The sequence below is a fragment of the Octopus bimaculoides genome, chromosome 6 (genome assembly GCF_046866305.1).
Source record: "Octopus bimaculoides isolate indiv1 chromosome 6, ASM4686630v1, whole genome shotgun sequence".
Taxonomy (NCBI): domain Eukaryota; kingdom Metazoa; phylum Mollusca; class Cephalopoda; order Octopoda; family Octopodidae; genus Octopus; species Octopus bimaculoides.
Genome location: NC_142933.1, coordinates 74,058,448 through 74,085,089, shown reverse-complemented (window position 1 = coordinate 74,085,089; position 26,642 = coordinate 74,058,448). Strand labels below are relative to the sequence as shown.

Genomic DNA, 26,642 nt, shown 5'->3' with positions numbered 1-26,642 from the left:
TAACCTGACGAAAAGATATAACTACAGCTGAATTTAATAAAAGTAAATATTCATAAAAACTAAGATTGTATTATAATTACAACAATTAACAAGTATATTTAAGTAAAATTTCGTCAAAGGCATTCCAACTAAGAAATAATGTGAAAACTGGGATCTTTTTTAAAACGGGGGCCACATTTTTCATTAACGAAACACTTTGAAACTTGGAACACTGGTAGAATGTGTCATATAAAACATCTTTTTCTCTTAGTCTTCTTAAAAAAAAAAAGAAATCCATAAATTATTCCATGTTAAAGTTGTCGTATTTCTGTAATTTCAACCAATCACTGACGTCCATTCAGCCGATATACATTAAGTGCCGACTACATAAACAAACGATTCTGAAACAATTAATCCTAACCCTAACCCTAACTCTAACCCTAACCCTAACCCTAGGGTTAGGGTTAGGGTTAGGGTTAGGGTTAGGGTTAGGGTTAAAGCAAATTTAAAATGAAAAAAGCAAATAAAACGAAGAATCGTTTGTTTATGTAGTCGGCACTTAATGTATATCGACTGAATGGACGTCAGTGATTGGTTGAAATTATCGAAATAAGACAATTTTTTACATGAAATAAATTCGAATACAAAAATATTTTTCTGTTCTATAACACAAAATAGATAAGTATACGAAGTTTGAAAGTCTTTCGGTACCAAAAACACTACGTAAAACATTAATGAAAAATGTGGCCCCCGTTTTAAAAAAGATCCGAAAACTGAAAATAAACTACATTAAAAAACACAAAAGAGACAAATGTTTGCAATAATTACACATAAAGGCAGAATTGAAAATGAAACCGGGCTGAATACAAAAACAGACTTGGGTATCCCTACTAAGCGAAACAAATATGTAAATGTTTAAAAGTCAGTTGTGTAATGCCATGGGCTAATTTTTGATATGATAATGGTAGTATCGTAAAAAAGGGAAATTTTACATGCATCTATATGTATGTATTCGATTGAACAGATACAACTACATTCATAAATTTCCCTTCCGTAAAATTTCAAAAAGTAATTTTTGTGTACTTTTTGAAATGATTGCAATTTGTAATAACTCACATATATACAGGGTGCATCAATAATTTGAGGACAATTTATAATTTAAGTAAAACAAACATATTTGATAAAACAATATAATTTTTTTTTTAGAATTAGGTATACACATTCATACATATACATCGCAAAAATATATTCAATAAAACCGTCATCAGCCTCATTAATGTCTCGATACAGCTCCTGAAAGGACTAAATGTGTTGATCAGGTGATTTTAACCGATATCGACCTTAATGTCCCCAATAGCAGGCATCATAGAGTCCTTCAGTATTGGTGGGCATTTTTGTTAGCCTCTCGTTTAACGACACTCCTGTCGTAGTACTCTTGAGGTGGAGTGAAGTAAGGTGGACGAGGAAACCAAATATTAGTGGATCATGAAAATGTTCGGCCATTCACTCTTTAGTCTTGCAGGTTGTGCAAGAGGGAGCAGAATGTTGCTGGAATACGTACACCCCGCCCCAAGCATCTCCTTGATCCAGGCCTTGACACGTTTCCAATGACTGGATGTAGATTGTTGCATTGCTTCTAAGATCTTGCAGGAAAAAGTGAGGTGCCCTCATTGATCATGACCCCGAAGACCATCCCAGACGATAGGAACTTGGTGTACATAACAGTGGGGACTTCAGTGAGGCTGGCACAGAACCATCTATCATTTCTTCTGTGCACTTCATGATCTTGGACTAAGGTCTTCTCACCCAAAGCATATCGGACTCCTCGGAGAGCTTGAGTTTGTTCAGCAAACGATTCGACCGTACAACATGGTTTTCCTGCGTCTTTTCGGACATGAATCACCCTTTTCTCATAATATGGGGTTTTTACCCGATGTCTTCATGCATAATACGTCTAATGGAGATGATTGGCAATGGGTCTCACTGGCTTCACGGTAATCTCCTTGATGATGCTCTGAAGAAACTGAACTTTTCTGACAACGTCTGACCGTTGAGAATATGTTATTATTTTGGCCACCGAAGACACATTTCCGCTAGAGGACTAGAGCTATTTTCTATTCTTAAACAAGAAAGATCTGGTGACATTTAAGAAGGGTGCAATCTGAGAATCACAGTAGTTGGCAACTAAAACGAGGAGGACGGCATGCCTTTTCATTGTATACATTAGTTATGAAGCTTTTTTGTTGGGAGTAGTATAAAGAAAGGATAAGTTTGGATCACTTGTCGTTCTTAAGAGTTTGGGTTTCAAATAGCTGACTCACCCTGTATATGTTTTCTATTAAGAAAAGTACCTTTTCTTCAATGCTAACATAATAACTTCATAAATTTAGTCTGTTCAGTTATAATAAGAAGCTATAATTATTCTTTCTAATTTTGGCATAAGGCCAGCAATTTTGAGGAGAGGGGACAAGCCGATTACATCATCTCCTGTACTGGGCTGTTAATTATTCTGTTGACGTCGAAAGAATGAAGAAAAAAGTCGAGTTCGGTGGAATTTGAACCCAGAACGTAGAGACAGGAGAAATGCTGCAAAGTATTTTGTCAAATGCGTTATTGATTCTACCAGCTCGATATTTAATAACTGACTTTTTAGCATATACATATTGGTTTCGCTAATCCAGTATACCCAAATCTATTTTGTGTTTTTCCCCGTATTGGTTTGCTTTCATCATCAATCCAACAGTTACATGCACATAAAGCCCATCTCCATTGAACAACAACGATAAAGAACAGTGAACGAAAGAGAACAAATCCTTAAACAGTATTCATTAAACAATACGGCTGTACTTTTCTAAATTTTGCTTTAAAAAAAAATGCTACTCACCGCAAGTATTTTCTTTGTAAGTTTTCTGCCATTCAGTTGGCATTCTACATGTCCCGTTAGTATAACTTCTTTTATTCAAAACACAATGATATTCGCTCATCAGATTCCTGATGGAGAGTAAAAGTATGACTAAGTGTTATATATATATATATATATAAATATATATATATATATATATATATATATATAGAGAGAGAGAGAGAGGGGGGGTTCAAAAAAGAAAAACGACAAAAAATAACAACGCGAGGACGTGATACAGATATTGTGTTACTGGACGCTCAGGAATTCTTCACCGAGCGTCCAGTAACACAATATCCGTATCACGTCCTCGCGTTGTTGTTTTTTGTTGTTGTTTTGTCGTTTTTCTTTTTTGAACTCACTATATAACGCACGGTCACACGGATCCCGGCCTTTCGACTGAACTTGGAGCACCCAATTCCTGGAATTCTTCTACCTTCAGATTACTGTTCCTGTTGGATTACTGCTTCTACTCACTCGGATTACGCCATTCCTGCACCTTGATTATATATATGTATATATATATATATATGTGTGTGTGTGTATATATAAATTCATACAGTTTCTGCGGGATTACTCGTAGCGCACGTGGGTAATTGAGGAATGATACGATTTTCTTGCTCGTCTATATGAATACGAAAATGCTATTCTTGGATAATCGTTTGATGTCGCTTGATCGAATTAATTATCCTTTTATTAACATTCTCGGATTTATAATTTTGAAATATTGCACTGATGAAGGAAGTAAGTTCGGGTAATATAATTTACACCTCTTTGATCATGAAACGCGTCTGCAATTAATCGGGTAGATTCGTTAATTTTTCTTTTTTGCCTTTGTAGTTGCGAGTATTGCTGTTGGGAGTTGTATTTTGCTAGTGAAATAGTAGTTTTGACTGCTATTTCTAATTTTCGGTGTGTGGTGAAGCAATGCTCGCTCAACCCTAATTTTAATTATATATATCTTAATATATATAATCCGTTCTGTCTGTCTGTTTGTGAATTGATAACTCGAGTATTGTTCACCTGATCGCTCTGAAATTTTAAAAATGGATACATGACGGAGCTAGTTTCAAGGTGAGACTCGCTATTTTTGTAATCTTTTTGTCCTGTTTGTTCTACCATTAAAATCAATCAGTTGCTAAGACAAGCGGCACACACGCACGCACGCACGCACATACACACACACGTCCATTTCATATAGACGTACATACATCTGTTACTTTCTTTATCTGTTCTTTTCGCTTATCTTCAATCAACTACCGTAAAAGTTTTATAGTATTACGTCACATTTTCTAAATGTGTGTGTGTACCTTCACTCACTCACTCTATCTCTCTTTCTCACCCTCTTTCTCTGTCACATACACACGCGCAAGCACGCACGCGTGCGTACACACACACAAACACGCACACGTCCATTTCATATAGACGTACATACTTCTTTCACTCGTGGAGGCGCAATGACCCAGTGGTTAGGGCAGCGGGCTCGCAGTCATAGGATCGCGGTTTCGTTTCCCAGACCGGGCGTTGTGAGTGTTTATTGAGCGAAAACACGTAAAGCTCCACGAGGCTCCGGCAGGGGATGGTGGCGAACCCTGCTGTACTCTTTCACCATAACTTTCTCTCACTCTTCCTGTTTCTGTTGTGCCTGTAATTCAAAGGGTCAGCCTTCTCACACTGTGTCACGCTGAATATCCCCGAGAACTACATTAAGGGTACACGTGTCTGTGGAGTGCTCAGCCACTTGCACGTTAATTTCACGAGCAGGCTGTTCCGTTGATCGGATCAACTGGAACTCTCGACGTCGTAAGCGACGGAGTGCCATCAACAACAACTTCATTCTCGTTCTCTCTCACACACACACAATCACACGCACGCGCGCGCGTGCGTTTCTAACTCACACGCGGCGCACGCGCGTTTCTAAATGTAACTGCTCATTTACAATTTATGTTGGTGATGACAATATCGTGCCAAAAATTCTTTTTAAGCGTTCTGGTGTTTTGTTTTTTAAAAAACAATATGGAGAGCTTGCAAAAATCATTGAGGTAATGTTTCTATTTAATTTTATTAGGTTTTATTGAATTTCAAAATTTCTTGATAGGATGCCTCGAAGAAGGAAGAGTAAACTTGGCAAAAAAAAAACAAGAAATGCTTTTGCACTGCGTTCACTGCATGCAAGCGAGACAGCTAAACAAGCTGAACACCAGCATGCACGCGCTGCTGCCTCTACGTTGATGGTTAGGGCTTCAGAAACACCCGAACAAGCTGACCGTCGGCGTGCACGACATGCTGCCTCTACGTCGATGGCTGGAGATTCAGAAACATCTGAACAAGCTGGCCGTCGGCGTGCACGCGATGCTGCTTCCAAGTCAAATAGCCGTGCTACAGAAACAGTTAACAGTTTTAGCGTCTCAGGAATATTTAATGCCTTAACCAACGTAACACAGTCCAAGTTAACTCTCTTCACCTATACAAACCGTCCAATGGACGGCGGCTCGTTTGCTAGTATATATATATATATATATATATATAGTGAAATTCTTCACTGATATATATATATATATATATATATATATATAAACAAATAGTAAATGAGTATATGCATATATACGTACAGGTATGTGCATACCGACATCCACCTGTATGTATAGGTGCATATCTGGGTACAGGACATTGCAAACAAACGTAGACGAGAACACACGAGCCACATAGAGAACATTCTACTTCATCAGCTATATACATACATACATCTATCATATAGACGTATATATTTATCCAAACGCATATTTATTGTTTATTTGGAATAATCTTTAACAAAGGAAAAATTTTAGCTGAATTTTTATTGAACGACCACTGAGATTCATAAAATGTTTTGAAACATAAATCAGTTTGTTTTGATATGGAGGGATTTTTCGTTGGAGTAATATTAATAACCGTCTTAACTGTTGTATTCTGACCATTTAACTAACAATACCAATAGCAATAAATGTCGATAGGTGCACGAAGTAATGACAGTAAATAAACAATCTCTTGATTCCTTTAAAACTGTTTGGCACATATTTGAACCTGCAACTGCTTTTTACTGTAGTTTGCCAAAGAAAATTCCCGTTTAAGTTATATTGAATAATACAGTGATAAATATGCACTATGTTCTAAAAAAAAGTACAAAATCTTTAAATAGTATTCATGGATTTCTGATAAAGAAAGCAAATCTTCTCAGTTAGTTCAGTGTTGTCTCCTTGGTTTCTAATGCTGAAGAGAACTAAAGCGTTCGAAACACATCCCATAGAGGACGTTCTGAGCAGACAACGGTGTTCTTACGCCTTTTTTTTTTCATTTTATGCAAAGAATTTTCTCATTGGAAAGCTGCAGTGAAAAGCTCTAATAGGATCGTGTATGTTTCAAAATATGTGAACTTATCTACAGTTTGTGTACACGCACACACACACACACACACACACACACATATATATATATATATATACACACACAACGGACATGCGCACGCACACACAAACACACACACACACACACACGCACACACACACACACACACACACACACACACACACACATATACACACACGCACTCGAGTTGCGAGACAAACTCTGATCTTATTAAAAGAACCCTATATCCGTGTCTATGTATGCATGTATATATGTATGTATATATGTAAGTAGTTTAAATATATATATATATATAGTTCAAATTTACAGAAAAAGACGAAGACAAGTGTAGGAACAGCAAGCAATGGAGAGACTATGGAAAAAAACGGAGAGAAAACTATGGAGTTCAGCGATCCAACATGGCATGATGACTGGAAAAAAGAGGTTGAATGAAATGGAGATAATAATGGTGATCCCAACTAACTAAAGCGCACAAGCATGTGTGTGTATGTGAGAATGGTGTGTGTGAGTATGTATGTGTGTGTAGGTGTAAGGGAGCGAGGGAGTCTGACGCGTGTGTGTGCTTTTTCAAGTGGTGTGTGCACATGTGCATGTGTGAGTGACCAAATATTGTGCATGTGTATAGTGTGTTTTTCGGTGAAAGTTATCTTTGTCTATACCTGCTGCGTGTGTTTATGCTTGTTGCATGTGTGGGTATATGTTGTCTGTATTCAGGTATTATGTGTTTGTGTAAATGTGGATGTGTGCTTGATGGTGTGTGGTGTGTCTACGGAGTTAAACAGGGTGTTTGGCTGCTCGTATAGTGGAATGTGTGGCTATTGAAGATTGTGTGTAGGTGTGTAGATAATGGTGTGTCGTGTGGGTACTGAGAAGTGGTCGGTGCTAGTGTGTGTGGAGTGGGAAGGTGTGTGCGTGAAGCGAGTATGAGATGAACAGTGTTTATGGGTGTGTGTATAGTGTGTATATGTAGGTATGTATGCATGCATGTATGTGCACACAGAAAGAGTAATAGTGTGTGTGCTTGCGTGCGTGCGTGTGTGTATATACGTATTCTTTACCCATCTGCATGTATTTACTTCCATTTCATAAACACGCAATTACTTCAATGTGCCCCATCCCATCCCTATATAATGTACTCACTACTCATATTCCACAAGAAAACGTTGAAATTTAATCTGAGTTTATTCTGTAGAGACTCACTGTTTAATATCAACTGCATTGATATCGTGTCTTGTGGGATCTACAAACGTTATGCGTTTTATCTTCATGCCTCAACTACATAATAAAAAGTGTTGAAATTAAAATCCAAAAGCAATCGTGTGCAAATGTCATCCTCCATAACTAAACTGTACTACTACTATATTATACTGCACTGCAACAAATTACTACTACTACTACTACTACTACTACTACTACTACTACTACTACTACTACTACTACTACTACTACTACTGCTAATGCTGCTGTTACATAATTAATGAAACAAATAAGAATATATATGAGATCAAGAGTGAAAATACGTGATAGAGAGGAGAGAAGAAGCGAGAAGTAAGAGAGATGGTGGATTTTAAGCAACATACATTTCTTTGCATTGTTTTAAAATCTCTTTCCAGTTTAATGTAATTCTCATTCAATGTTATTCTTCGGTTGTATTCCTTTTTCTTTTCACTAGGCTTACTCTCACCATAGAAAACGGAACCACAGAGGGTAACAACTTAGAGCTTGTATGCTCGAAGCTTTTCAACATTTTCAAAGAAATTAAAAACTTTGTTTAGAGTGGATATAAATGTATCAAAGAAGGATCTATGTACTCTACTTTAAGCAATTCCACTCAAGCCGATGTCACTTTCAGGAACGCAACTCGAAACAGTAATATCACTCTCTTTAATTCAGCAAAACCTAACTAAAGAAAGGAAAAGGGCACTAGAAACTATTAATAATTGATACTATTATCATTTATATTTCTGACCACATGTTATTTAAATAATTGCATTATAATGAATAAATTGAATATTAGGGTCTGTGGTTGTTGTTGTTTGAACTAATTGTATCTCTGGTTATTGTAAATAAATATCTTTTTGTGAATTGTGTAATATATAAGATTTTATATAAATATCATAAATAATAATTGATCTTAATTGTTATATATAATTATACGTGTTTGAGTATAAATATCTAAATTATATAAGGTGGTGCTCGAGTATTGTTACCAAAAGTATAAAGAAGAGAAATATAAGATAACACCATCTCTCACACTCACATGCACGCATGTACATAACGTCGCCATTATTATGAGAAATCAAGTGTCCCAGATTTAAATTCTCTCATCTAGATTCGGTATAAAGAAATAGTCTGATGTCTTTTCGATATAAATCAGAAATAGTCTGTCTTTTCAGTTGACTATATCTCAGCGTTATAAATTTATGCTTTTTGTATCAATGCAAACTTCTCGTTTTCCCTTTTATCTACACGTATACAAAATATATTCATTTAGTTAGATATTTAAATATATTAATTCACTTACAGACAAACAGTGTCTTTTTCCGTATTTTTTGGTGCCGTATCACATGCAGCTACATCACTCGAGTTACAATCAATTTCTTTAAAAAATTAAGACCATAAAGAAAAGTATAAAATAAGGTAGACTTTAGTGGTATACTGAAATAATATAAGAGGAAATTTTAGAATTAGTAATAATTAGATATCTGCATATCGTAGCAAACACACAAATGCTCAATTAACAAGTGTTAAAACGAAAAAAATTTCTAAGTGATAATAGTCAAATCATTCAAAATCAAGTTATTTCTAAAACTATTATATTGATCTCCGTATATTAGTCAAAAACAAAATGAAAATATACCAAGTGTTTTCTTTTTGATTTTAAAATAATAATTTATGATTTTATTTGAATGGTATACCACCCCGTTTTTTGAAGGCGCGTGGCCTAATAGTTAGGGCGTTGTAATCACGATAGTTAGATCGTGGTTTCAATTCATAGACTAGCCGGCGTTGTATTCTCGAGAAAATCAATTAATTTCCTGTCCACTCAGCTTTAAATAATAACCTTGTGACGGATTAGAGTACACGAGTGAGATGGTGACTCAGGAGAATCATCCGAACAGACGTCTTGAGGGCTTACCACGTCGAAGATTTTTTGATTGATTGATAAGTATAACTTTGAAAGCGTTAGATAAAAGAACTTACTAAGACAAACATCGGTGTAGTACTTGTCCAACAACTCAAAATGCTTGGTACAGTCTTGTTGATATAAACAATGTTTCACATAGTTAAGGTCACTAAAAAAGTAAAGATATTTAAATTACCATTCAAAATTTTACATCAACAAAAAACAAAAGTAACATGTTTTATGTATTTCTAATCATACGTTATCGAATCACTAAGGTCTACATTTGTATGCTCTAAATGAAAGGTTCTCAACAGATAGAGGAGACATATGCCCCCACCCACCCCGGGAGCTATTTGGAACTCGAAGGGGTGCCTTTTGGGGAAAGGGACACTAGGGAGGCGTTAAGAGACCTGGGGTGCGAGGTGGCACTGGAAGTTCCTCAACTTTAATAAGTTTAATTTGAAATTAATGAGTAGTAGCCATATTTTCACGTCTCCGCGACACTCAATTTTAAGAAAACCATGCCTTTTTGTTTCAAATTTCCAAAAACTTAAAAAATACTTTTTTCCCTTTGACGACACCAAGCAAATTCTAAAAACAGATGAATGGTGACAGACGACTAAAAGAGAAAAGTAATGAATAAAAGCGAAAAGCTGAATCTGTATGTATGTGTGTATTCATGTGCAAATATATAAAGAATTGTGGTCAGAACTTTGAATCAAACTGGCTTTTGGGAGTGGTTGATAAGTATGTATCGTGTATGTGTGTGTATGTATGGGTACGTTTGTATGTATATGATTGCGTGTATTACCATCTTGAATTCCTTTCTGCGATTGAACTTAAGTTGGGCTTGGATATGAAAGACCCAACCACACACACACACACACACACACACACACACACACACACACACACACACACACACACACACACACACATGTTTTATACCCATTTGAACTGCACCCATACACCAGATAACGTGGTAAGGCTTATGTTCTGAACAGCTAAAAACACATCTTTAGCTTTGGAAAACGGAACCATTTCTTTCTCTTTATATACTTTATATACTTTTTGTTAAGTTAGAATTTCTATGTTTTGGTCAGAATTTTCCCGTATCAAGCATTGGGCAGAAGCATTAAAAAAAAAAAAAAATTCATAGCGCCGAACAAATCAAAAATATTAATTTCAATCGTAATGATGGAGAGGATTAAACATTTTCCCTTTCTTTAATACCAACAAGAGCATACAATGAGGGAGATTTGGTTGTTATTTCTAGCAAATTAAAAACCACACAGACAGTACCTCATTCGCTTATTTGTTGATGTGTATAAGTTACAAAAACGAAAGGAGAAACAGACTCTAGAAAACACACACACACACACACACACACACACACACACACACACACACACACACACCACATATATATTGTGGGGGCATAATGGCCCAGTGGTTAGGGCGGTGAATTCGCGGTCTTAAAATTGCGGTTTCGATTCCCTGACCGAGCGTTGTGAGCGAAAACGCCTAAAGCTCCACGAAACTCCGGAAGGGGATGGTGACGAACCCTGCTATACTCTTTCTCTCACTCTTTCTCCTTGTGTCTGTTGTACTTGTATTTCAAAGTGTCAGTCTTGTTACACTCTGTGTCACGCTGAATCTCCCCGAGAACTACGTTAATAGTACACATGTCTGTGAAGTTAATTTGACGAGCAGGCTGTTCTGTTGATTGGATCAACTGGAACCCTCATCGTTGTAACCAACGGAGTACCACTAAAAGAAAAAAAAGAACTATGTATATGAATGGGAGGAATTACGATGTAAGCACGTGCTAAAACCTCTCATACCTTCTTTATCTTTATGAATTTTTACAAGTGTTTTTTTCGATTTTGTCATCGATTCTGTCTTCTGCATAATGGAATTGATACGATTATGCAACACCCCAACCAATTTTTTTTAATACGGACAATCCGAATCTGCCATTCATTTCTCTTTATAATTTCCAAATAGTCTTTTAATACTTTTCTGGAAGAGAGTCAATTGACTGCCTTCACACTTATTTACATAATCCTGGACTTTAAATGTAAAATGCCAGTGACATGCTGCATGTTTAGCAGACAGACAACCGTCCAGTGGTACGACATATAGTCCAAGTACACGAAAGCCTTCTTTTTAAGAGGAAACATGATGTTGGAAAAGTGGTGAAGAAGTTTGGGATAGTTGTGATTGTCTTAACCGACGGTGTGCTAGTTTTTTTATGTGCATGTGCATTAATAAGGATATAATTAAAACAATTGGTATACACCCACGTATATATACATAGATACATACATACGTACATACATACATGCATAAACACACACACACACATTATATATATATATATATATATATATATATATATATATATATTATTAATATCAGAAAATCAATATTAGAAAATTCTTCAGAAAGATATATACGTGTGTAAAATAATTGTTTTATTAAAATATAAATATATATGAATATATGTAAATATGTATAAGTATAAATATACAATAATAAATATGAGAGTTTAAAAGTTTTGAATTAAGTTTTTAAAGCATCTTACGATTGTTTCGTTGAAGTGTTGTCCCTATAATGGAATCCTATATTGATAAGCATTTAGAGAGAGCTCTTCTGCTCTTCAGAGATATAAAATTTGAAATTTGTATAATTTATCGAATGGAATATAAGACAATATAATGTATTTTATACATAATTATTATGGATTACTACAGAAGAATTACCAAGGAGGCATATATGAATTTCAAGATTCTCATACTAAAGTGTACTTACCAAAATCAAAAGCAGTAATTTTTAATTTATATTTCAAACAAACACCATTTTCCCATATTATTTCATATTAAAAAAAAAAACTGCCATTCGTTAAATTATACAAATTTCACATTTGATATTTCTGAGGAGCAGAAAAGTTATCTATAAATGCTTATCAATATAGGATTTCATTATAGGAACAGCACTTCTGCCAAACGATCGTACGATGCTTTAAAAACTTAATTCAAAACTTTTAAACTGTCATATTTATTATTATATATTTATACTTATACATATTTACATATATTTATATATACTCTTTTACTCTTTTATTGTCTAAGTCTATGAACTATAATTGGAATACAGGACAATATAATGGATTTTACACATAATTATTATGGATTATTACAGAAGACTTACCAAGGAAGCATATATGGATTTAAAGACTCTCATACTAAAGTGTACTTACCAAAATCAACAGCAGTAATTTTTAATTTTTAATTTATATTTCAAACAAACACCATTTTACCATATTACTTCATATTAAAAAAAAAAAACTACCATTCGATAAATTGCACAAATTTCATATTTTATATATCTGAAGAGCAGAAGAATTGTCTATAAATGCTTATCAATATAGGATTCCATTATAGGAACAGCACTTCTGCCAAACGATCGTACGATGCTTTAAAAACTTAATTCAAAACTTTTAAACTGTCATATTTATTATTATATATTTATACTTATACATATTTACATATATTTATATATACTCTTTTACTCTTTTACTCTTTTACTTGTTTCAGTCTTTTGACTGTGGCCATGCTGGAGCACCGCCTTTAGTCGAGCAAATCGACCCCAGGACTTATTCTTTGGAAGCCTAGTACTTATTCTATCGGTTTTTTTTGCCGAACCGCTAAGTTACAGGGACGTAAACACAACACTATCGATTGTCAAGCGATGTTGGGGGGACAAACACATACACAAACACATATATATATATACATATATACGACGGGATTCTTTTCAGTTTCCGCCTACCAAATCCACTCACAAGGCTTGGGTCGACCCAAGGCTATAGTAGAAGACACTTGCCCAAGATGCCACGTAGTGTGACTGAACCCGGAACCATGTGGTTGGTAAGCAAGCTATCTTTAATACAACAATTATTTTACACACGTATATATCTTTCTGAAAATTTTTCTAATATTGATTTCCTGATATTAATAATAATATATTATAACATATATATATATATAATCGCTCGTATTAAATACATAAACACTATAAAAGTATTAATACTTTGATACAATAGAGCACTCAATATAAATTGAGTATATAATATTCTCATTTAATATATTTAACTAATATATATATATATATATATATATATATATATATATATATATATATATATATATATATATATATATATATATATATATATATATATATATATATATATATAATCACCGCATAATCACCGAACCTCGAGCTTAACTATGGTCTATCCGTAGCACTTACTCAGCATTACCTGAAACCTCTGGGTCTAATTGACACCACTACCGCTCATAACCCCTGTATATATATATATATATATATGTATATATATATATATATATATACATATAAAACAAAGCCTAATGGTGAGAATTTAAAAAAACTTTAGGGGCAAATGGTTTTCACTATGAATTTCAATTTAATCGGAATCTACACGATCTGAAGTATATTTGTAGAAAAGAAATATTTTAATTTTCTCGAGGTTATGAAGAAGCAAATATTCATATATACGCAAAGATGTATATAAAACTAACTCTGTATGTATGTGCATGTGTGTATATTCGTATGCTTCTGTATGCGTTTATATATGTATATGTGTAAGTTTCAGAAGATGTTAGAATAATGGAATAAAAGTAAGTCATAATAAAAGATCTCCCAAAAACTACTGTTTCTGGCACAGATATTTACGCAATTTTGATTTTGAAGCATTTAAAAAATTATTTGGAAATTATAAAGAGAAACAAATGGTAGATTCGGACTGTCCGTATTTTAAAACCACGAATTTAAAAAAAGATTGTGAGTGTGTCAAATTCTTTCTCCAGAAGTTTATGGTTTCACAGGAATAAGCGTGGAAAACTGCATCAATATAACCAATTTTCGGATTTTTTTACTTCCTTTTAAAAAATGCAAATTTTGTGAATGAAACAAACTAGATCCTGAATAAGAAATGAATGTTTAATATGACAAATTTTCAGAATATTTTACGTCATTTTAAAAGAGAGCTGATTTTGTGACACAAACTAACTAGATCCAAGTATAGTAAATACCATCCACCACAATTTTCTACTCATATGAAGTACATATGTATTTCAACAATTTCTATCAAATACACTTTCTTTCTTGAGCATAAAATGTCCTCTTCCCGAGTGACTACTTATATGTCAGATTGTTGCACAAGTTCTAGCCGCTTTGATAAGGGAAATCGGAAAGCTTTGAAATGATTTCATTAGCATTTACTTGTACCAAAGAGAACCTTTTCGATAGACAACACGTTGATTTCATAAGTGTTGCGTAGTGTAAATAAATGCAATTACCAAACTTTCAATTTATTATTTGTTTTTTTTTTATTGCTTCTCAGTTTCTACATCTGTACTCCCGATTGCGTACAAGCGCATATGTAAAACGACGTCCTATATTTTTTAAATCAATATCTACTGATATCAAAATAAGTGATATATTTTAAAATAAAACATTTTCTAGGGGGTGGAGGGCATTTGTGACTCTAAGGGTCAAAAGCTGGCGTTTGGCCAAAATGGGTTGAGAATCTTTGCTTTAAATAAATTCTAAATTATACATTCCTATATAATTATATTCTTTTCTACTCTAAGCACAAGGTACGAAATTTTTGGGGAGGGGCCCAGTCGGTTAGATCGACCTAGTATGTAACTGGTACTTAATTTATCGACCCCGAAAGGATGAAAGGCAAAGTCGATTTTGGCGGAATTTGAACTCAGAACGTAAAGACAGACGAAATACCGTTAATCATTTCGCCCGGCGTGCTAACGTTTCTGCCAATTCGCCGCTTTCCTATATAATTATATTAACACAGATACCCATCACATGTACATACATACATACACATACATGCATACATACATGCATACATACATGCATACATACATACATACATACATACATACGTACGTACATGTGTGTGTGTGTGTGTGTGTGTGTGTGTGTGCGTGTGCACCAGACCAGATGACTACATCCATGGCCAAACCTTCGATCCTATTATTGTATGAAATCAGAAGAGGAAGTTATCGAGCGTAATATCCAACAGAGAGTATCAAAAACAGTAATAAAAGTGTCTAGACTCAAAATCCCGACCTCTGCTGTGGTTGAAAAGAGTCCTTGAAAACATAGAATATACTCTAAAGAAGACGCGCTATTCTAGTCGCCTTCAACTGTACCAATAAAAGGCTTTGTACTACGATCTTCTTACACCTAATCAACGCATTCAAATCTCTCAAAGCGCAAGCAACGCAAACTCGGTCACCATATGAAGTTTTAATAGAGACCAAATCTGTATCTCAAATACTTGAATTCCTCGGTGGCGAGAGAAAATATTTCAGCCATGATCAGTTTTGATTTACACCAAAGTCAATAAAACCGTAATTGTATTACTACTGACGTATTTGAAGCGGAGCTGTTGTTACACACACCTTAGATAACTTCTAGAAAGACTAGTCAACGAGGCGAGGGAAGCTCTATGTTGTTGCTTGATCTATCAGAAATAACAGCCAGTTTCTCTCAATTCACATCCTGCTGTCTTAAGAAAAAGGCGGACATATTGGCATTGTATACACAGGCATTGTATACACAAACACATACACGCGCACACACACACACACACACACACGCACGCATCCCCCCACAAACAGATACATACACACACACATTCATATCTGCAAGGATGGATCAAAAGAATATTAAAGAATATCATTCTACCTTTAATCGATCCACCCTGAAACTATCTTATTCTACTTCACCCAACTTCGAATCTATTGTAGTAGCCTCTAATAAGCAAAAGCTCATTCTTTACTATCAAAACTCACATAACTACAACACACACACAACTCCAGCACAGATACCCTTATATTAGACCACAACCACAACCCAACCCATCCTACTGACACTGCCCCGGGACACCACCACAATCTCTACCACCCTTACAAATAGTGCAATTAATAACAACAATAGTAATAATAGCAATGTTGGTAATGATAACGGTAATAATACTAATAATATAGAATTTTCTACCCCTTTCTATAACCTCTCCTCTGACGATACTACCTCCTCTATTACTGAGCACACTCCCCAAAATTCACCTAATTGTAATTGCCGTCTCCCCATTACAGATGGAACCATCTGCCCGTTACAAACCCATTGCAAAAGATATAATGTAATTTACAAATGCACTGTCCTTTATCTATTACACAACTCTACAGCCATATACATAGGATCAACCAAACATTTTAAGCAACGATATGCCGCTCACTTCCATTCTTTTAGATACGATAAACATAGTAAATCTACAACACTTGCTAACCAGATACATCATCTCAAAAATACAAATATACCCTATACTCTATCATGGTCAATACTGGACTCAGGACTTCCCTACCGAGGTCAACGCTCAACTCTCCAGCACTGCTAAATAAACATAATGAGGCACTAAGCACATGCATAGAACAAAGATGCAGTGTGTTTATCAGAAAATGGCTAGGTCTTCCAAAACTGCTGAATACAACTGCACTATGTGGAAAGCCCGTGATGAAACTACCGATAACATCAATCGTCGAAGACTATGAGGCAGGAAATAGGTGAGGACGCTAATGATGCTAAGGTGTATTCGAAAGATCAGAACATCCGAGAAAATCCTCCAGAGGTAGGAATAGGGAAGAAATGGAAAGCGGAAGAAGCAGTAAATAGTGCGATCAGAAAGCGACGGTGAGATATGTTCTGTCAAACTGCAGGCTAGCATTAAACAAATATACATGACGTCACAACCAAGTTCTCGGTGTCATAAGTGCACCACTCAAGGGGGAAATCGAGAGATAGAATAGGGGTGAGAACCTAAAAGTGAAAAAACGCTGAAGAATATACTTCAAGAAGAAGGTAAAAGGATATAAGACTAGGCCTTCAAAAAAAGTATACGAGACAGATGAAATAGGGAAAGGATACTGGGAGCTGGCCGCGGATTTGGAAAGATTATTAATATGTCCACTCATAAAATCAACAAAAAGACCAGACTTAATCTTATGGAATACAGACCGGAAAATTGGAATTTTACTATAACTGGCAGTGCCGTGGGAAGAGAACATCTCTAATGCAGAGCAACGGAAAGAGAGGAGGTATGGAAAATTAATCGAAGAGTGCGGGGAACAGGGGTGGACTGTCGAGTATTACCACCTGGCAGTGGGGCTAGAGGCTTCATTGAAAGGAAAATAGTAATGTTATTTAAAAGAAGATTTGCATTTTTAAGGCACAGAACTGAGAAAAGTAATAAAGAAGATACAGGAGGCAGTCAACAGGGCCAGCTTCTATATATGGCTGAAACGAAAAGACACGAAATGGTTCGAAAGCCATACTATGCCGACTGAGAGATAGCGTCGCCAGGTGAGACTGGCTGGTATTTACACAGCGTTGCTGCTTGACGGCTGGGCCGAGGGAACCATCTCGTTCATTGCGCGCCTTTCCCCTCCTTTAGTCAGTAGACTGCGCCACGTGACAGTCAGTCGATGCGGGCTGTTGAAGCTCAGATTGTGACAGTTACCTGGCGCTAGTTGTCGGAGCCTACCGGCGAGTATATAAAGGGCAATTGGCAAGGTGGTCATTTGCCCGCTGACATTCGTTGACGTTGCATGGAAGACGATGCGATCAAAGAAAAACCATGCAGCCTATGGAGCTTTCCAAATGGCACACCTAAACAAATATTACTTCGATACTTTTTTGTCATTATGAAGCATATCTCACATAGCCCATTTCTCGAGAGGGGTGCCCATGCTTGATATAGATCCACAATATCCTATTTACTCGGCTTGTATTGGACGTATCATTGGCAAATTCCAGAGTGAGAGAGAGCGAGAGAGAGAGAGAGAGAGAGAGAGAGAGAGAGAGAGAGAGAGAGAGAGAGAGAGAGAGAGAGAGAGAGAGAGAGACGGGAGGGAGAGAACGAGAGAGGGAGAGAAGTCACTAGTGCTTCCTTTTGAATAAGGCAGAGACATGGAGGAGGAAAGCAACTGAGAACGAAGAGAAACTCCCTAGAAAATAGTAAAAATGAATTCATGTTACATAATTACAATATTAGGTATAGCTGCAGGCGGTTTCGTGAGATGTCCGCATGGATAACAATAAAAGCATGATTATACCCAAATGAATCCAAACGTTCCTTGATAGCATCAATGTTACTTGGCATATTAGAGGCAGCGGTATTGTCGGAAGGTACCGAAAACCATATAATTTCCAAATGACAGTGTCCTATAGCGTAAGCTAAGGTAAAATATGTGTTATGTTTATATAGGAGTAAGTACTATTCTTGTTTAGTCTCAGATCATCTCATAGTGCTTTCCTATCTAAAGTATTGGGTCATTCCATAAATAATGCGGTTTTTTCAATTGCATGAACTAGAAGTCGGAGGGGGAGGGATAAACTACTTGCATCAACTTGCTATAAAAATTGGTAGTAATTTTACCTTGTGCTTATTCTTAGTGCAAATTTTGAAGAGTGTTGTTCGATTTTAACAGTTATTTTTTCAAAGCTATAATGGAAGTGACAAAGGAGCATATTCGGCATATTTTGCTTTATGAGCTCAATAAAGGCAACAACGCAACGGAAAGCGTGAGGAATATTAATGCATATGTGGGGATCGGACAATAAGCGTAAGTCAGTGTCAACGGTGGTTCCAGAAATTAGGCCTCGCCCTAGAAGATCTGTAGAGCTCGACGAGGACGTCTTGCAAACTCTGGTGGAACAAAATTCCATCGTAACTGTTGAGGAACTAGTAGAGAAGGTTGGATTTGCTCATTCAGTCATTCATCGACACCTGCAAATTGAGTCAACGGGTTCCTCACAAACTTTCCGTGTCTAATCGCGCGCAGAGAGTGAATGTCTGCTCTTCTTTGCTGTCACGTCTCACGAATGAAACTTCTTTTTAGACCGAATAGTGTCTGGTGACAAGAAATGGTTTCACTATAAAAATGTCAAGCGCTGAAGACAGTAATTAGGGAAAGGAGAAACACTGGCATCCCAGGCTAAAGAAGTTGGTGTTATCTGTTTGGTGAGAAAAAAAAAAACGTTTAGTCTACTTTGAACTTTTAAACTCAAACCAAACGATAACAAAGGAGATCTGCTGCGAGCAGCTTGAGCGGATTAAGTCAGTGCTAGAAGAAAAGCGACTATCTTTAGTTTCAAGAGTATTCTTCCATCAGGATAATGCTCGGCCACATACAGTGAAGATGACATTCCAAAGGTTAGAGCAGCTTTAATGGGAAACGATGCCCTACCCACCATATTCATCAGACATTGCCCCATCTGATTATCATTCATTCTGCAGTCTTTAAATACATTTGGACGGAAAAAGATATGAATTCTGTAGACGAGGTCAGAACAGTACTGGAAGAGTATGTTTCGTCACAGACAAGTGAATTTTGGAAGAGAGGCCTTGCAAGTCTACCAGATAGATGGAAGAGCATTGTTGAAAATGAGGGAGAGTATGTTTTAGATTAAAAAAGAACTTTGTTTATCTTAATTCTGAAAAATAAAAGATGCATAAAAAAGCGCGTTATTTATGGGATGACCCAATAGTTTTGTCTATGTGTTCTGAATACTTTCGTTTATGTATCGCTAACTATTTGAGACTGATGATATCTGACTTATGTATCAATATTATTTTTTTTATCGTATTCATATCTTCCATCTGACTATTTGAATTCACACACATTAAATACATCCAGTAGGGGTTACGTATCACTAGATACTCGATTTTCACATTCAGATAAAAGCGTATAAGAGAATTCTCATCGCATAGGTGCAACATTTTTAGTTCATTCTTACAATGTATTTCTACTAATTCTTTTCGTGTTTTATAGAACAATTGTGATATAATTGTGATAACAAATCACGTAGGCTGAACTATTGTTAATGGTTTTGACTGTGATCTCTTCGTTACGTTATTTTGAGAGCAGCTAGTTCAATATCATCTTAACTTACATGAAATACATGACATGGAAATGCATGACAATTCGGATATTGTATCTAATCTTACCTGCATGAATTTAACTTTGAACTTCTACAAATCTGAATGTTACTTGTTTTACAATCTTTGGCTTCCTCCTCTATAAAGATAACAAAAAATAAAAGCAATGTCATAATTTGAAAGTATAGCCGTTACGTTCGTAATTATATAAATGCGCACGTTTCGATTCGAAAACTGATGAAAGGGATCTTATTTCATCAGAACTATGTTCCAGCACACAAGTCTTTACTCTCAATGGCTGCTATGCGTGACTGACTTTGAACTGGTTGATCACCTTCCCTATTCTCTTGATTTGTCCTCATCTAACTATCATCTATTACCCAGCATGAACAAACACTTGACTAGGAACCAGTGTTGCAGAGCTGATAACGTCATATCTGCTGATCAACAGGACGAAACTTCTTCACTAATGGGTTCCAAACACTGCAACACCAATGAAAGAAGTGCGTGAACCAAAAGAGGGACTATGTAGAAAAATAAGCCTCATTTGGTCACATTCCATGAGAGTATCTTGATCAGCCTATAGACGTTTCAACTACCCTCGTACACACACACACACACACACACACACACACACACACACACACACACACACATATATATGTATATATATTTTACCTTTTACTTGTGTCAGTCATTAGATTGCAACCATGCTGAAACACAGCCCTGAAGAAATTTAGTAGAAAGAATTGACTTCAATACTTACTTTCCTAAGCTTAGTACTTATTCTATCAGACACTTTTGCTGAACTGCTAAGTTACGGGGACATAAATACACCAATATCGGTTGTCAAGTGTTGGTGGTAGGGGACAAACACCCACACACATGTATATATAAATAAATATGTATATACGACGGGATTCTTCCAGTTTCCATATAGAAAATCCACTCAAAAGGCTTTGGTCGGCGAAGAAAGCTTCTTACCAGATAGCAATACCTATATACGAGAGGATGCTGAAAGGTTCCTGGCTTTAAGAGTATTGCGAAAGGCCTGTTTGGAAACCCAACTTTCTGAGTTCTTCTACAGGACTTGAAAGAACTGAAGGCCCGCTGTAGTTAGTGTGCTTATCTGAGAGAGAACTACATTGAATAAAATCATAGTTTACTGATCCTCTTGCATTTTCTTTTCACCCAAAGCCAGGAACTTTTCAGCACATCCTCGTACATATAATTTTCAAAAATTCTCCTGAGTCACGGCTGAAGGAAATATCTCCGTCGAAAATTTATTATAAAAGCCCATCAACTGTTCTACTTTACCTGTGTAAAATGTGGGCATGGGGGTATGATATCTATGTATATTTCCTATTTAGTATTGGGGAAGTTTCATTTATAAGGACGTACTCCCGTATTTGTCTTAGGGTTGGGTCTTTTGGGTGCTTGGATAAGATGCGGATGTCAAGTTGACCCAAGTTGCCTCCATGCTGGTCTTTGGCATGTTGGTAGAGTATGGAGGACTGTTTTTTGCTGTTGTTTTGCGAGAAGCCTCTGATACTTATCAGTAGAGTTAGTGTGACGGTCGACTTCACTACAATAGTGAACATCCGGGATCTATTATTTGTGGCAGTCTTGTGTGTGGGTGTGCGTGGCTTAGTTTTGTTTGTAACCAGGCCAACTGCTACATTATTTTGTATACCACACTTAGACATTTTGCTGCTCACGCTCCATCTACAAACAGTTTTTTGATGGTTTTTCTGTACTGTATGTGTGCATTAGGATGTGGATTCCTCTGGGGATGGTTTCATTCTATCTAGAGTAGAGAGTGATTTTGCCATAAGATACGTTTGGCTTGAGTTTTGGCTGCTTAAAGCGGTAGTTATTCACTATGCCAGCAGACACCTTTTATGTAGAATTTACAGTTGATACGTGCTTCATGTACCGTTTTCTTGTTTATTTTACATTTCCTTTTTGTTTTAAGTTTAAATTCGGTTTCATCACTCTTTCTTTTCCTTCGCTACTTTGGGAGGTGGCGCTGGGGCTGCTTCTCTTGGGAGCTTTTGTTTTCTTTTCTTTCTGCTTTTACATCTCTTTAAATATGAATATTCTCGTTCATGGTTGCACTATTGTTGTCGCCCTCCTTATTGAGCTTTCCACATGTGGCTGCCACACTGGTATTTTTCTCTGTATCAGGCGTTTCACTTGGAGGCTCACCACTTTTAAAAATGGTATCTAGTTTGTTCAAGTGTGACCTAATAAGTGCATATGAGCGGATGAATTCACCACACTATTTGCGTCAAGGATCTGATAAACCCATTGCTTTTCAGTACTGCTGCAATAAGCTAGTTGGGTGAATCATTTTCGGCTATGGTCCAAGTTCTAAGGAACAAATCTTCTTCAGTAGTCGTCCAGTTTCTCGATGTCTTTGCTGCGCTATTTATCTTCTTCCTTGTGGTGGTTGTGTCACTGCATGTATGATTTGTTCGTAGTTGCAGAGTGAGAGAGAGGGGGAGGAAGAGAGAGAGCGAAGAAATGATGAGGATATGAGTGGAGAGTGAGCAGGGAGTAACTTGAAACAGAGGCGGAAGCAAGTAAAAGGGGAGAGAAGAGGGTCAAAAAGGAGATGAAATGGATATGTCAGGACAAAGAGAGTAAGTGGATGAAAGACAGAGCAGGCTGAGACAGAGAGAAGATCAAGTGGCGGGGGAGAAGGGACCGAGAGAAGAGAGGATGAAAATAGTGAGAGGAGAGCAACAAGAGGGGGAGAGAAAGAGAGAGGAGATTAAATGGGGGAGAGTTAAGACTCAGTAAGTATATGAAGGGTTATAAAGGGGTAAAGTGCGACTAAGGTTGGGAGGAGAGTGCATAAAGAAAAGAAAGTGAATAAATTGAGAGAGAAATGAAGAGAGCGTTACTCGAAATATAGAGCAATCCTAGTTGAGTAAAGATGGAAGGACACATATATACATATATGTGTATAGAGACAGGGAGAACAATTAAATGTTCATTGCTTTATATATTAATTGATAGTTGATCTCAGCATGATCAAGTCTCAGTTTTAGAGTCAGTACTTTCCCGCTAATTCGAGTTTGGAAGTTATGCAATAGCTTCTAATTTGGAGCAAGATATGATATCCCATCTCACTTCATAGTTGAGAATCGAATACTAGATATTTGAATTATATGAATTATATACTCACTGCATTTCAGGCGATTAAGTTCCTGATTTCCACGACTTTTTATCTGTCCATTGAGTATTTCAGTACAGAAGTGAATATTCTGAGCACGTCTGTAAAAGATTATTAATAACAATTAATATCAGATACCATTATTTCATTATAACAGGCACACAGAAACAGCAACCGAATATCCCACAAACCACACCCCACATTCTTAAAAAAATTAGACTTTCAATAATTTATATTATGTCTGGAATACAAACATTTGGAACACTTTTTATCATAGATCTGCTTAACCAATGTTGACATATGACTAAACAACAACGAATTCCACCTTTCAATTTGGTCTCGTGTCAGTGGTTCATAACTGTTTGCGTATTGTCTGGATGAAATCAGTGTATCTCAATGGTAACTAATTTTTTTATTTCTCGTCATTGAAAGAATCTCATAGACTCATTTCTCAAACTTCACAGTCCTCTTCTAAGATTCTTCAGTATCAATTTTTCTTCGTTGAAATGCATCTAGGAAATGTAGTGAGTGAATGTTTACCTACGAGTTTGTTTATTCTAACAGTTTGCTCATCACATGGTCCTGAGGGTCTTTATATTGCAGTATCCCATTTACGGATAAAAACCATAATCAATAGATACCGTTGTCAAACCTGAGATGTATTCACGTATTCATATAGTTATTGAATATTTTAAAAAGCTAGCTAATGCTGTGGTGGTTCGCTGCAAACTTATTCTGAAGGAACAAACTATTTCTATTTGTTCCTCAATTTTGTGAGGCTTCGTAGTACGTTCGTAGCACTAGTGGTAACAACCGACTCTGACATCTAAATTCACAGTAGGACAAGCTTATAAATAGCAACTATTATCTTTATTGAAAAATGAAGAGGACTGTATAATTTCTTTTCTTCTTCCTTGTTTCTCAGGGCAGGTGTATATATACTGATAAAAAGGCAAAAATACAAGGGAATTTAAAAACCATTCGCTTACACTTAAAAACTAGATTAATTCCATGGATCTGATTTTCTCTCCCGATCTTCCTTGAAAAACGTGTGGCCATCGCCTAGTTCACAAGGTTTAATCATCTATACTAATCTTGCCCTACCAGTTTTATAGTTACGAGGTCTGATTTCTTGAAAAGACTTGTTCTGTTGCCTCTGTCAAATGAAGTATGCATGTTCTATGCATAACAAATGAGTGCTTCCTTTGTTTTTCCTTCCGTTTAATCTTGTCCACAAAAACTAGGCTAACTACTTGCCTTGATCAGCTGGCTATTTGTTATTTTTGTGATTTCTGCTGCTGTAGTTTGTTGTTTGGCCTCAGGCCTAGCCTCATCAATACTTTTTAGATAATAATTCGAATTGGTTGCTAGTCAAGCAGTTAAGTGACCACGTAATGGCTTCTCCATTGACTCGTTAGTTTGAAGAACAGCTAACGTTTCGAACGTTTTTGACAGTCCTTTGTGCTACTAATGAGCATTAACAATTCTAAAGAAACTTTCACATTAGTCACCAGAATACACCTAACTTCGTTTCTGCTATGGGGTACAGCGAAGAGAGACTGCACAACCACACGCAGCGGTATGCAGGTCCAAAACTATGACTTCCAGTTTTGATATCACCTGTCGTCATGCTCTTTTTCTATCATAATGGATCTTTATCGGGGTGGCGGGAGAGGAGTACTCAGAATTTTGTCCGTTAAGAATAACACTCGATAACTCCTACTCTCGTGGTCATAAAGGCTAGACTCAACAATATTTTTGAACTCGTTATTTCTTTTACCTCAATAGAAGTTGATGTCCATTTTGTTACTTTCATCAAACCAGCATGACGAAATAGTTTTGGCATTCAGATATGAGCAGTTTCTTATTTTCAGTTGTTTTACATCTGTTGGATTGCCTCTTTTGGACAGCCTATTGAAATGGTTTAGTAGATTGTGTTAACTGATGCACGCTATGTTTTCTCGGTAGCATAGATGAGAGATGGTGGAGACCAAATGTGTATGACTTCCTGTCAAATACGTATTCTCAACCCATCAGAGATTCTATACCTTCTAGAGTCCACATGATTATCAGTAAATAGCATATATATCTTCAGTGTAAGTTGTAAAATATCAAAATATAAGGGAAAATATCCGGAGTGTGGTGCTTAAGATAACTTGATAGATCGTTTGTTTTTCTTCGGGTTGTTACCTCAACTAATAGTATTAAATGTTGCATCCTGACATTAATTCAGTCAACCCAAAGTTTCTTGAATTGGGATCTCAGTATCAAGTTGACCACGATTTCTATACATCGCGCTTGGATTCATTCATTGTTTAGTCACAAAACAAGTATACACCAATCTATGTGGGTGCGCATGTGTGTTTATTTTGTGTTTCTGCACGGTTTTTTGTACTTTATTTTTTAGCTTCCTGCGTATTTTTGTATGATTCTGTATTTTCTGTGTTTTCATTAGATTTTGTTTTTATTTTTCATTGTTTATGTTTATATTTGCTTATACTTACTGGCAATCTGTCTTGGCATAATCGTCTAGACTGTTTCGGCAGTCTCTGAAGTTTTCTTGATTCAAAAGTATGTTAACGCCACCTACAACTAACAACAATATGTAACCAATGAATATACTGAATATAAAAACTTGTGACATTTATGCATGTATCCATATACACACGCATATATATATATATATATATATATATATATATATATATATATATATATATATATATATATATATATATATATATATATATATATATATATATATATATATATATATATATATATATATATATATATATATATATATATATATATATATATATATATATATATATATATATATATATATATATATATATATATATATATATCCATACATATACACACATACACATACATGTATATGATATAAATGTTTGAATAAAAAATGAAAATCAAAATCAAACTGGAGAGGAAAATATTGTATTTCCTTGCGCAAGTTGTGCAATGATCTTATATT

The 26,642-nt window shown here is 35.9% G+C and overlaps 1 protein-coding gene and 1 long non-coding RNA gene across 2 annotated transcripts in view; one reads left to right on the top strand and one right to left on the bottom strand.

The window, feature by feature from the left end:
* The window catches only part of LOC106882236 (uncharacterized), a 64,717-nt gene that overhangs the window by 28,297 nt on the left and 9,778 nt on the right, over window positions 1-26,642 (bottom strand). The window contains exons 2-7 of the mRNA XM_014932840.3: window positions 26,149-26,236; window positions 23,657-23,745; window positions 20,533-20,602; window positions 9,491-9,582; window positions 8,811-8,886; window positions 2,864-2,970 (exon numbers count right to left, since the gene is read on the bottom strand). Of these exons, the coding sequence (XP_014788326.1) occupies window positions 2,864-2,970; window positions 8,811-8,886; window positions 9,491-9,582; window positions 20,533-20,602; window positions 23,657-23,745; window positions 26,149-26,236 (522 nt within the window). The remainder of the gene's footprint in view (window positions 1-2,863; window positions 2,971-8,810; window positions 8,887-9,490; window positions 9,583-20,532; window positions 20,603-23,656; window positions 23,746-26,148; window positions 26,237-26,642) is intronic.
* On the top strand, window positions 4,832-8,097 carry LOC149135255 (uncharacterized). The gene is made up of 2 exons (XR_016242311.1): window positions 4,832-4,923; window positions 7,959-8,097. It is a non-coding gene; the product is annotated as an uncharacterized LOC149135255 (long non-coding RNA).